Source organism: Diabrotica undecimpunctata, chromosome 2, assembly GCF_040954645.1.
Source record: "Diabrotica undecimpunctata isolate CICGRU chromosome 2, icDiaUnde3, whole genome shotgun sequence".
NCBI lineage: Eukaryota > Metazoa > Arthropoda > Insecta > Coleoptera > Chrysomelidae > Diabrotica > Diabrotica undecimpunctata.
The window spans coordinates 95,630,653-95,643,566 of record NC_092804.1 but is presented as its reverse complement, the minus strand read 5'-3'; the positions used below and the strand labels follow the sequence as shown (position 1 = coordinate 95,643,566).

The following is a 12,914-nucleotide window of genomic DNA, read 5'->3' as shown; positions in this document are numbered from 1 at the left end:
TTATTAATTGTTAGGGCTGATCTACAAGCTACATTAAGTTTAATGTTGTTATTATTATTGCCAAAAGCTATTTTCAACACTTTTCAGAATCAATAACAACATTAAACTTAATGTAGCTTGTAGATCAGCCCTAACAATTAATAATCTTTATTCTAAGATAAAAGATAAGACTCCCATAGATAGGCTTAGTAATATTGTCTACAACATTCCATGTCTCTCTTGCAACAATTCCTACATCGGTCAAACATCTCAATTATTGAAATCACGTATTACACTACACAAAAGTGATTCTCGACTTCACCCTGACCGTTGTGCATTAGCTAAACATGTCCATTCCACTGGTCATCTCATGGACTATACCAACACCACAATTCTCCACCGTGAGAACAATAAATCTAAAAGAGAGTTCATTGAAATGTCTTATATTTTTCTTAACGATTTCTCCATTAATGTTAAGAGTGACATCAAGAATCTAAGCGATATATACCACCTGTTACTTAAATCAGATACCAAGAACAATACTATATCACAGATTACTAATTTGACTGATATATCCATTAACAACTAACATACCTTTATAATTAATTTTCATTAACAAAAAATATATAACATTCCCTTGCTTTTCTTAGATACGTCTCAATAAGATTCAATAATACATGAACAATATAATATAATTAAATAAAGAAAATCAAAATAATATTTCCCTTTACTGGGATTTAAATTTATTCGTTTTTTTTACCAATGAACCTTAATGACATAAAGATTCATACCAATTATAATGAAGTTGTCAGCGCTTGCGTTCTGGCTTAAACAGAACCTCACTTTTAACTATTTAAAATCAAAATTTAGTTATTGCCGACATTTCAAAGAATTACCTCCTTTTAAATGTAGTTGCATTGGGTTTTTCGATTAACCTTGGGTAAGCCTTTACGTGTCAAGTTCGAAGCTACCATACATTTCAATTCTTATAAAAAACTTTTTTTGCACATAGTAACAAAAAACACCACTATGTTACTAGCAAAGTTTTTTAATATTCTAACTCTACAATTCTAAGTTACGGTAAGATCAATAATGTTTTAATAGATAATATATGGTAGCTAATTATAATTTATTCTCTTTCAGCCCTGAAGAAGCCAAATTAATTCTCTTTGGCGAAAACGTTCGGCGAAACAATTGATACACATTAGAGTATTTCTTGCAGATTTCCCCAATATTTAAGAGTTTACTATTTAACTAATCTGCAAAGATTAAATTTCTTTTCTTTTCTATATATATATATATATATATATATATATATATAAGAAATACTGGATATTATTGACTGGCGATATAAACAAACAACACAGTTTATTAGGGCTGCAGTCAGAAGGTTTGGCCGGGATCTTACAGAAACACTCTTTTGACTTTTGGTCTAGCTTTTAGAATTGTTTTATTCCTTCTTCAAGACACAGTCGTTGAGATTATTTGTATAAAGCTATGACACTCAACATTAATAACACATATAAAATTTAACATATAAAATAATGGACAAAATACATTTTAAAATTTAGTTATGATAGTAAAAATTTTGTTTGTGACATCTTTTAATGGTGTGTTTTGACTGATCCATATAGAACAGAAAGAAAAAACAAAAAAACCAAATACTGGAGGTTTCAATCAAGGGTCAAACCACACTGGAGGTTTCAACCAGTGTGGTTTGACCCTCGGAAGAGCTTAAACCAACATTCAAATGAAGCCATCGGTTAAATTTAAATGAACAATAGTGTTCTTACAGTTTTTCTTGTATTTTTTTTATTTCGTTTCTCTTGTTTAGTTGTTAATCTTTAATGTTAAGTTATTGTAGAGTTTTCGTAACATCTAAAAAAACCTACAAATTGTTTTTGAACTGATGATGCTTTTAAAAATAAAAGCGATACATATTCGAATAAATCAATAAAGTAGTTGACGACTTTCATTTGCGAATTATTGACCGATAAAACCTCTGCTATTCAACCATTGAATATATTTTAAATATATATGTATATATATATATATATATATATATATATATATATATATATATATATATATATATATATATATAATTACACTGAGCCAGTATACACTACTCTTATAATATAAGTAATAGATTTTCACCTCAAGATAAGAAAACAAATTCAATTAATAACTAATACAAATACTACCTAGTTAACACATTGAGCTTATTTTGTAGAGGAGTGCCTAGCCTATCCTTCTCCCTGATCAGCATATTAAATTTGTAATGTTAATTTATCTATATATATATATATATATATATATATATATATATATATATATATATATATATATATATATATATATATATATATATATGTTCGGATAAGTTTCCGCGGTCAGATAAATGAAAATTACTGAGTTCTCGGGAAGAACCGCGTTGAGAATTTAAAACTCGACGTTTCGGCACCCATTTTGGAGCCATTATCAAGAGGGATACGGTTCGGTTCGAGTTCGGGGTCTCAATCTGCCTACTCCCCTCACTCGAGACGTACCAGTATCGTGTTCTATATTGCAAGAACTGTCTCTCGGCACTGAGGTCTCAATCTGCCTACTCCCCATCTGTCTCAATCTGTCACTCGACATTGGGGAGTAGGCAGATTGAGACCTCAGTGCCGAGAGACAGTTCTTGCAATATAGAACACGATACTGGTACGTCTCGAGTGAGGGGAGTAGGCAGATTGAGACCCCGAACTCGAACCGAACCGTATCCCTCTTGATAATGGCTCCAAAATGGGTGCCGAAACGTCGAGTTTTAAATTCTCAACGCGGTTCTTCCCGAGAACTCAGTAATTTTCATATATATATATATATATATATATATATATATATATATATATATATATATATATATATATATATATATATATATATATATATATGTCGTGTTATCGAAGAGGGGTTACAAATAATAATCCTTACTTCACATAAACATCAGTTTATTCTCAACCCTAAAAACATACATTCATGCCCGAGCTTCGGCAACCTTCACCTCCCCTGTCTAACCCCCGTCATCCGTGTTGCCTAACTCCGGCACCTATATCTTAAACTAGGCTAACAACACATCTCTCTTTTTTTTATAAAAGATCCCTGTGTCATTGATGATCTTATATCTAAACTAACTTAAACTACTACAAACATAATCTGTTAAATGAACCGGTTTCTTCACAAGTCTTTTTGGCCTGCTAGGCTTTACGCACTCAAAGTCCGATACACTATCAGTGTCACTATCACTTTTATCCTGACCCGATGGAGGTAAAACATGATTTCCACTTTGTTCGATTTTGTCCGGAAATACACTAGGTTCCCCCCTACTACTTTCCTCCATAATTTTACCCTGTATGTCACCATTGCTTTGATTAGAGCAAGGCATTAGCTTTGTGTTACTAGAAATTGGCGGAACATAATCATTTGAGTATTCTGGTTGGGTGCTCAATACAGGGAAACAGTAGGGTGCATGAATCAAATGCCATCTATTTCTTCTAAATTTCCCAGTTTCAGTTTCAATTATATAGGACCTGGGTTCCTGACAGATCGCAACAACTTGCCCATATTTCCTGATATCAACCACCCACACAGAATCACCAACCTTAAGAGGATCTAAATCCTTGGCATTGTGTCGCTTATTGTAGTTTTTCACTTGTTTATCCTTTATTTCGTTCTTTTTATTTTCAGTGTTTAGTTCTTTTGAAAAGTTTAATAAGCTTGGAAGCTGGGGCAAGTTAGATCTTAATTTTCTATTCATTAATAATTCAGAAGGTGAAACACCACATTCGAGGGGTGTACATCTGTATGCTAACAATGCCAAACTTAGGTCCTCTTTTTTATTTTTCTGAATTAATCTTTTTGCAATTTGTACAGTGCGTTCCACTCCACCGTTGCTCTGTGGCCAGTGTGGACTGCTCGTCTTATGAACAAAATTATATTCTTTTGAAAACTTTATAAATTTTGATGAAAATTGAGTACCACAGTCGGATCTAACTTCCTCTGGGATACCATAACGAGAGAAAATATCTTTAAGTTTAGGAATAATGGCATCTTCTGTCATATTGGTTAAAGTAAAAATTTCAAACCAATGTGAAAAGTAGTCAGTGGCAATCAAGTACCACTTATCATAACATTTAAACAAATCAACCCCCAGTTTTTGCCACGGCCTTTGTACAGTATTGTCTTTATGAAATGTTTCTCTATGATTTACTCTGTGTTCAACACATTGGGGACAATGTGTGACTAGGTTATTAATCTGGGATGACAAACCCAGCCACCAAACGCTCTGTTTGGCACGATCTCGACATTTTACAATTCCCATGTGGCCTGTATGAATAAATTCCAACACCTTGAGTTGAAGACTCTTAGGAATGATTATGCGAGACCCTTTTAAAAGTAATTGTTCCGAATAGGAAATTTCATATCTATATTGATAGTATGGCAACAATTGAAATGGCAATTTAGATCTTTCAGGTCAAGAAGACAAAGAATATTCTTTTAGTTTTTTACAAATATATTCATTTTCTTGTTCTGTTTTTATTAAACTCAAAAAATAATCTTTAATTGGTAAATTATGAATAATTGACTGCACATATGCTGCAGTTTCTGCAGTTAGTTCTTTATTAGCTAACGTATCTGTTTGTAAAGGGGCCCGACTTAAAGTATCTGCTACAATTAAATTTTTTCCCGGCGTGTAGATTACAGTATACTTGTATCGCATTAGGCGCATTCGAAATCTTTGCAAACGTGGCGTTAACTCATCTAAATTTTTAGTTTGCAGAATTTGTAGTAAAGGTTTATGGTCTGTTTCAAAAATTAGGTTAGGAACTCCTGAAATAAAATCGTAAAAATATTCTGCTGCCCAGGTAAGTGCAAGAGCTTCTTTCTCAATCTGAGCATATCGTGTTTCAGCTGAGTTCAGAAGCCTAGATGTAAAAGCCACTATTTCCCGAGTATGATCTACATTTTCTTGAAATAGACATGCACCTATACCAAAACAACTTGAGTCTGCACTAACAATTATGGTTTTATTAGCATCAAAAAACGCTAGATTTGGAGGGCTCTCTAACTTTTGTTTTAAAGTGCTGAAAGCTTTATCTTGTGCTGGACCCCACAAAAAGTTAATATTTTTTTTTAGTAAATGTGTTAATGGTTCAAGAATCTCAGATTTATTATGAATGTATTTTGCAGCAAAATTAATCATACCCAGCCATCTTAACAGCTCAGTCTTATTTTTTGGTTCAGGAAAATCACGGATAGCTTTAACCCTATCTGGATCAATTAATATCCCTTGCTCAGAGACCATATGACCCAAGTATTTAGCTGTTTTTGTTGCTATAGAGCATTTGTTTTTATTTAGTGTAATACCTTCCTTATGAAGTTTTGTTAGGACTGTGTTCAAAATATTGTCATGTTCCTCTATTGTCCTTGCATGAATAAGAATGTCATCTATATGGACAACACAGCCTTCAATGCCAGTTAAGATTTTTGAAAATCTCATAGTAAAATACTCTGGGGCACAAGATATACCAAATGGAAGCCTTTTAAAGAAAAATCTGCCAAAAGGTGTTATAAAAGTTGTTAACAACTGACTTTCCTTATTCAATTTTATTTGGTAAAACCCACTTGTGGTATCCAATTTTGAGAAGAATTTAGACCCTTTCAACTGTGCTAGTGTATGAGATATTTTCCCGAGAGGAAAATGTGACCGTAACACGTTTTCATTAAGTTTAGTATAGTCACCACAAAGCCGTACACAATCTCCCTTGTCCACACAAACAATTGGGCTGACCCAAGAAGTAGGATCTTCAATGGGTTCAATTATCCCTAATTTTAGCAATCTATCAATTTCAATTCTTAATTTTGGTAACAGAGGTAAAGGAACAGTTCTGGGAACGCTCTGTACATAAGGTTTTAGCATCTGGCTTAATTCTAATTGACATTTCTATTTTAAATTCACCTATATCACTAAAAATACCAGGAAATGTTTTAGCAACAGACTCTAAATTAAATTTTGAAAACATATTAGTACTCTTAGATTGATTACAATGAACAACATTGCAACAGATTTGATTTACCTGTTTAAGCTTACATTTAGAAAAATTTAGAACATTAAACCTAATGATTGACTCTCTGCTTAATATAGGTTGTCTCAACTTCCTAATACAATATATTGTTTCATCATTTGTAAAACCGTCATAAGTAAATTTTATATGTAGCTTACCCACTGTGTCTAATTTATGATCGTCCGCTGCACCAATTGCATCACATGCCACAATTTTACCCATATATTCTGGAGGTAATTTTTCATAGGGAAAACAGTTAACATCTGCTCCTGTATCCACAAAAAAAGGTACCTTAAATTTGTCATCCAATAAGATGTCTATACCAACGATCCTTCTTGTCTAGGTACACTTGGCCAATAAAGGAATCTGTATGTACCACTTGATTTACTGAATCCCTTCCTTCGTCGTCTGTACTACTGCTACTGGTGGACCTTGAACACTTAACAGCTCTGACAGCTTTCTTCCTGCACATCACACTCCAATGACCTCTACGTGAACAAGATCTGCATTCAGAGAACTTGGCTGGACATTTCTCCCTATTTTTACATGTAGGTATGCCACAGTATCCACATCTGTAACCTTCCTTAACTTTCTCATGAGTTGTTTCTTGTTTAGCAAAACTCTTACCTTGATGTCTTTTATCACTACGCTCCCTGTAGTCCTGTTTAACTGCACTAACTGACTGCTCCTGTCTCATAATTCTATTTTGACTATCTTGAAGTTCAGCTTGGCGTGCTATTTGTATTGCCTTCTCTAGTGTCAAACCATCATTTAGTTGCATTCTTTCGCTCACCTTTTTATCAGCTATTCCGATAACAATCCTGTCACGAATTAACTCATCTTTAAGAGCTCCATAGCTACAGTGCTCTGCAAGAGTATGTAGACTTGAAATAAAGTTTCCCACAGGTTCTCCTGGCCTTTGTACCCTTGAATTAAATTGAAATCTCTCAAAGATTGTATTTCTTCGGGGAATAAAATGATTGTCGAAAATCTGCATTACGTCTTGAAAGGATGCATTCTCCCCTGGTTGATTTTGAAGTAAAATATCTTCTGCTTCATTTCCCATTAAATACAACAAAAGGTCTAGTTTATCCTTGTCAGATTTTTGTCCAAATCCACTTATAGACATATATCTCTCTACTCTTTTCTTCCATTGGTGCCATGTCTGGGGCTGTGTAAAATCAAATTCGCTTGGAGCCGAAATGTTCGCAAACACTTCTTTATTTATTTGGATAGGTGCATCCATTTTAAGGATTTTAGGTCCCCTCTGATTTATAGGTTATGCATAAGATTTGCACTGCTGTCACGTTCGATCACTCTTTGCTTGTTTAATGTTAACAAAACAAAGCACCAGCTGCCACCATGTCGTGTTATCGAAGAGGGGTTACAAATAATAATCCTTACTTCACATAAACATCAGTTTATTCTCAACCCTAAAAACATACATCCATGCCCGAGCTTCGGCAACCTTCACCTCCCCTGTCTAACCCCCGTCATCCGTGTTGCCTAACTCCGGCACCTATATCTTAAACTAGGCTAACAACACATCTCCCTTTTTTTTATAAAAGATCCCTGTGTCATTGATGATCTTATATCTAAACTAACTTAAACTACTACAAACATAATCTGTTAAATGAACCGGTTTCTTCACAAGTCTTTTTGGCCTGCTAGGCTTTACGCACTCAAAGTCCGATACACTATCAGTGTCACTATCACTTTTATCCTGACCCGATGGAGGTAAAACATGATTTCCACTTTGTTCGATTTTGTCCGGAAATACACTAGGTTAGGTTAGGTTAGGTTAGGTTTATTCTCAACCCTAAAAACATACATCCATGCCCGAGCTTCGGTATATATATATATATATATATATATATATATATATATATATATATATATATATATATATATATATATAGTTTGAGTTTAGTTCTTGAACCTTAATATATATTTTTTTAGTGGATTTTCTTGGGCTTAGGTTCATAAAAAAATTTGATTTGATACTAAGGCATTTTTATATATTTTTTCGACGTTTCGGCAGGAAATCCATGCCTTTTTCAAGAAGTAATATTGACAAGCATGTAAAAATTTGTTACTAACAAGTAGACGTCACAATTAAAATAATATTAAAAACATAGGACATACCCACTAAGTCACTACCAAATATTATTTTAATTGTGACGTCTACTTGTTAGTAACAAATTTTTACATGCTTGTCAATATTACTTCTTGAAAAAGGCATGGATTTCCTGCCGAAACGTCGAAAAAATATATAAAAATGCCTTAGTATCAAATCAAATTTTTTTATGAACCTAAGCCCAAGAAAATCCACTAAAAAAATATATATATATATATATATATATATATATATATATATATATATATATATATATATATATATATATATATATATATATATATATATATATATTAATTTGTGATTAATAAAGTGACGTTATTTGTTCAATTATGTTGAAAAATTTATGCAAATAAAAATTTACTCTACTCTACTATCTACTAATATTTGGTTTCGCCTATTATGACAGTATTTTTCGGTCCAATTTAAATTTGTCTCCAAAACAAATTTAAATTGTTATATCTCAGCAAACTTAAATTGGTGTTTTATAGCACATACATTTTTCTTGGTTAAAAATAAACAAATTACGTTTTTTAGTTACAAGATACAGCAAATTTTGAAAATTAAGTGTGTGTGTGTGTGTGTGTGTGTGTGTGTTTTATTGGCACTGGTTTTGACAACCAACTGGCCAGTCAATTTGTTTTGAGTTCTCTCTTTACACAAGATATTGTTAGTATTTAAATTTAAAACTATTGTATTGAGAGTTAAGACATGTAATGTTAGAAACTTACTTACTAGTTTACTCTGTTTTTGCTGTTTTATTTTTTGTATCTTTTTTTTTGTTTACTTTTTTTTTAATTTTTTTTTATTTTGTTTTATTTTTTTTTATTACTACGCTAAGACATAAACCCGATTCGACACCTCGGAGGTTTAGATCTTCTTAGTAACTTTTTTTTATTTTTTTTTTTTTTTTATTTTGTTCTCCATTTTTTTTATTCTTTATTATTTTTTTTATTGTTTTTTTTTGTCAGAGCTTTAATTTTAAACAATTAATATGACCATATAAAATTTTATATACATCTAGATTCTTTGACTCCAAAAGATGTGTTAGATTAGAAGGTAATTGAACATTAAGTTGAACTAGCTTGGTAAAAAAATTTGATATTTCAATAAAATGTAAAGGACATTCTAACAGCATATGTTGTAGATCAGCTAGCTCCCCACATATACATTCATTATTATTTGTCAGTCCTATTTTGCTTTTGTATACTGGAGTCATACAGTGATTGCTTCTTATTCTACAAATAGTTTTGATGAAGCCTCTGTTGGAAACTTGTTTAAACCATGTCTTGACGGAAATTGTGGGTTGGATTCTTTTATAAAATTTGCCTTTGTCTGAATTGTTGTAGTGTCCCTGCCATTTTGTGCGTTTAAGAGATCTGATTACAGATATTAAATCACCCATAGGAAGTTGATAGGTTTGCAGAGTGGATTCTTTCATTGTTGCTTTTTTAGCCAGATCATCTACTATTTCGTTGTTTTTTATACCAATGTGTGCTTTTATCCAGCACAATATGATATTTTTGCCCGATTTAAAAGCTTCACTATTCAGAGCTATGATGTCACTGATGATATAATTTTCTTCAAAATTATGTAAATTATATTTCAGTTTATGTACAATGCTTTGGCAGTCTGTAAATATAACATAGTTTAGTTCTTTTTGATTCATACATATTTGGAAGGCTTCTTTAACTACTACGAGTTCAGCTGTAAAAGTTGTCATTTTGTCAGGTAATCTGTTGTTTATCTTTATACTTTTTTGGGGGTAGAATATAGCATATCCAACTTTGCCGTCCATTTTTGAACCATCTGTATATAATTTTTGATAACTCCCCCAATGATGTTGTACATACTGAAGGTGATCTATTTTAGTAAGAAAATCTGTGGCAAGAATATTACTTAAATGGCAGTTAAATGGAGATAAATAATCTTCATAGTTTAATTTTCGAGATGGGGTTTGTTCCATTTGGTGTATGTCGTCAATGTAACTAGAAACGTTGAGAAAACTTTCCACAACTAAAAGCTGCTTCTTTTTTTCCCAGTAATGATGAGTTAGGTATGTAGTGGTTAGTTGTACAATTTTACTCAACAACAGTTTATTGTTAACTGCCACTTTAACTATAAATTTCTCACCTAAGAATTCTCTGCGTAATGAAAGTGGAGGTTCATTAAGCTCACATTCCATGACTAATATGGGAGTACTACGAAGATAACCAGTGCTTAACCTAAGTGCTTTATTTTTTATACTTTCGATTTTTTGGAGTACAGCGTTTGATGCTGAGCCATAAAATATAGATCCGTAATCTAGGATCGATCTCATTAAATTTCTGTACAGTAATATTGAGATGTTTGGGTCAGCTCCCCAATTACTGACACTTACAGTCTTGATGATATTCATTGCGTTTTCCGTTCTTCGCAATATATAATTTGTGTGTTCTTTCCAATTTAATTTTGAGTCTAAGAATACGCCAAGAAATTTTATTGAAGTTTTATAATGAATTTTATAATTATCAAATTGTAGGTGGTTTGGAGGAGAATATCGTTTTCTTGTAAAAGTAACAATGGTTGATTTACTCTCCGAGATTGTTAAATTCTTATCCGTCGCCCATTTTTCTATAATGTTCAATCCTGATTTAAGGTGCTCATTACATTTATCTATTGACTTATTTTCTACATAAATTGCAACATCATCAGCATACTGTAAGATTTTTATATGTTGAGGAAGTTTATTTTCTAAATCAGCAGTATACAGAATATATAATAGAGGACTCAAGATGCTACCTTGTGGTAGTCCCAAAGATGTGTACCGTGTGTTAGACTTATCTCCATTTAATCTAACGTGTACTGATCGATTAACATACAAATTAATGATATTCCATGTTACAGTTTCAGGTATTCCTATTTCCAACATTTTCGCATATAGAATGTGGAGATTAACATTGTCATAAGCCCCTTTTATATCTAAAAACAAAGCACTAACTGCTTTCTTATAAGTAAAAGCACCATAAATGTCTATCAATAAGTGACTCAGGCTTTCTTGTGTGGATTTACCTTTTCTAAAACCAAACTGAGTTTTTGGTAATAGGTCGTTCTTTTCTAACCAAAATTCCAAACGGTTTTTAATTAATCTCTCATATGTTTTAAGTATACATGAAGCCAGTCCTATTGGACGGTAAGAATCACAATTATTTAACGATTTTCCGGATTTTAAGATCGGGAGAATAGTATAAACGTGCCAATCGTCAGGAATCTTTATGCGGCGTGACCAAATTTCATTGTATATATTCAGAAGCACAGTCTTACCAATTTTTGAAAGATTTGATAGCATCGAGTAATGGATTTCATCAGCACCTGGTGCTGAATTTGAATTTTTCTTTAACGAAAAGTAAAGTTCAGTGCCAGAAAATGCTTTGATTAAGAAGCGGATTTGTTCTGGATAGTCGTATTGCGCATTCACTTGTAGGTCAGGAATTACTAATTCTGCAGACAGTGGAGTGATTTTTTGGTGGAAATCTTCTATCCATGAAGCTTCCGATAGTGTTATAGGAACTTTGTTCTTAGTTTTTCTATTTTTTAGTCTATTAACTTTTGACCATACATCTTTAATAGGGACCGACCTATTTAAGGACCTGACATAATCTCTCCAGCTATTTCTTTTAGCTTGTTTAGTAATCTTCTTCACGTGGGCATCATCTTTTTTATACTTAAGTAGGTTTTCTTGGTTTGGATGATCTTTGAATATACAAAAACTTTCCCGTCTTCTTCTGACTGCTTCCTCACATTCTAAATCCCACCAGTATTTTTCTCTGGAAGTTGGTTTTTTTATTTTAAATTTGGGGATGCAGTAGGATGCAGTTGTATTTATAGTGTGCAAAAATTTTTCATATGAATTTATATCTTCAGATTGAGAGAAGATATCTTCCGAAAATTGTTCATATAATTTCCAGTCGGCTTTCTTTAAATTCCACTTTTGTGAATACGGGTTATATATGTGAGTTGGTTGATCCTCTAATTCGACCCTTATAGGTGCATGGTCTGAACCGAATAGGTCTTGAAGTGTTTTCCAAGTGATCAGATGACTTAAGTCAGGAGTACAAATGGTCAGATCTATTGCCGATTTCGAAAAGTTCCTAAAGAAAGTAGGAGAGCCATCATTTTTGTATATCAAATTATTATCATCTATACAGTCCATTAAGATTTTGCCTTTTATATCTGTATGATTGTCTAAGCCCCAGGCAATGTGATGAGCATTGAAGTCGCCTCCTATTATGAACGGTCTTTCTATAGATGTTATGAAATTGTTTCACTGTTGTAACGATAACTTTTCTCCTGGGTGAACATACATCGATACAAATGTGACAGTAAATGATTTAAACTTAATTTTAATGGCTACTTTATTGACGTTTAATAATTCGACTTTCATGGTGACTTCTTCATAATACAGATTTGAGTTTATTAAAATTGCCGAGCCACCACCGACAGTTGCTGAAAAGCGGTAGTCTCTGACAATATTATATCCGTGGAAGTTAATATATTTTTCTGGTTTAAATCTAGTTTCTGATAATAATGCGATATCAACTTTCTGGTCTTCTAGTAGGTGGAGAAGATTTTCTGTATTAGAGTTAGCCGATCTACAATTCCATTGACAAATTACCAAACTATTCATTATTATATGAGAGAGAACTTAAAAC

The 12,914-nt window shown here is 32.6% G+C and overlaps 1 protein-coding gene across 1 annotated transcript; it reads right to left on the bottom strand.

Annotated features, from left to right (window-relative positions):
* Window positions 1-6,387: 6,387 nt before the first annotated feature.
* LOC140433807 (uncharacterized) lies at window positions 6,388-7,332 on the bottom strand. Its single transcript, XM_072521783.1, has 2 exons — window positions 6,714-7,332; window positions 6,388-6,665 (listed from the first exon to the last, which is right to left on the bottom strand). The coding sequence occupies exons 1-2, from the start codon at window positions 7,330-7,332 to the stop codon at window positions 6,388-6,390; spliced, it is 897 nt and encodes a 298-aa protein (XP_072377884.1).
* Window positions 7,333-12,914: the final 5,582 nt, after the last annotated feature.

What these genes read in the sequence shown, in the direction of transcription:
- LOC140433807 (XM_072521783.1), bottom strand. Translation starts at nt 7,332, where the DNA reads ATGGATGCACCTATCCAAATAAATAAAGAAGTGTTTGCGAACATTTCG. An exon ending in TAGTGATAAAAGACATCAAG is followed by an intron (nt 6,666 to 6,713) that starts GTAAGAGTTTTG and finishes AAGTTAAGGAAG; the next exon opens with GTTACAGATGTGGATACTGT.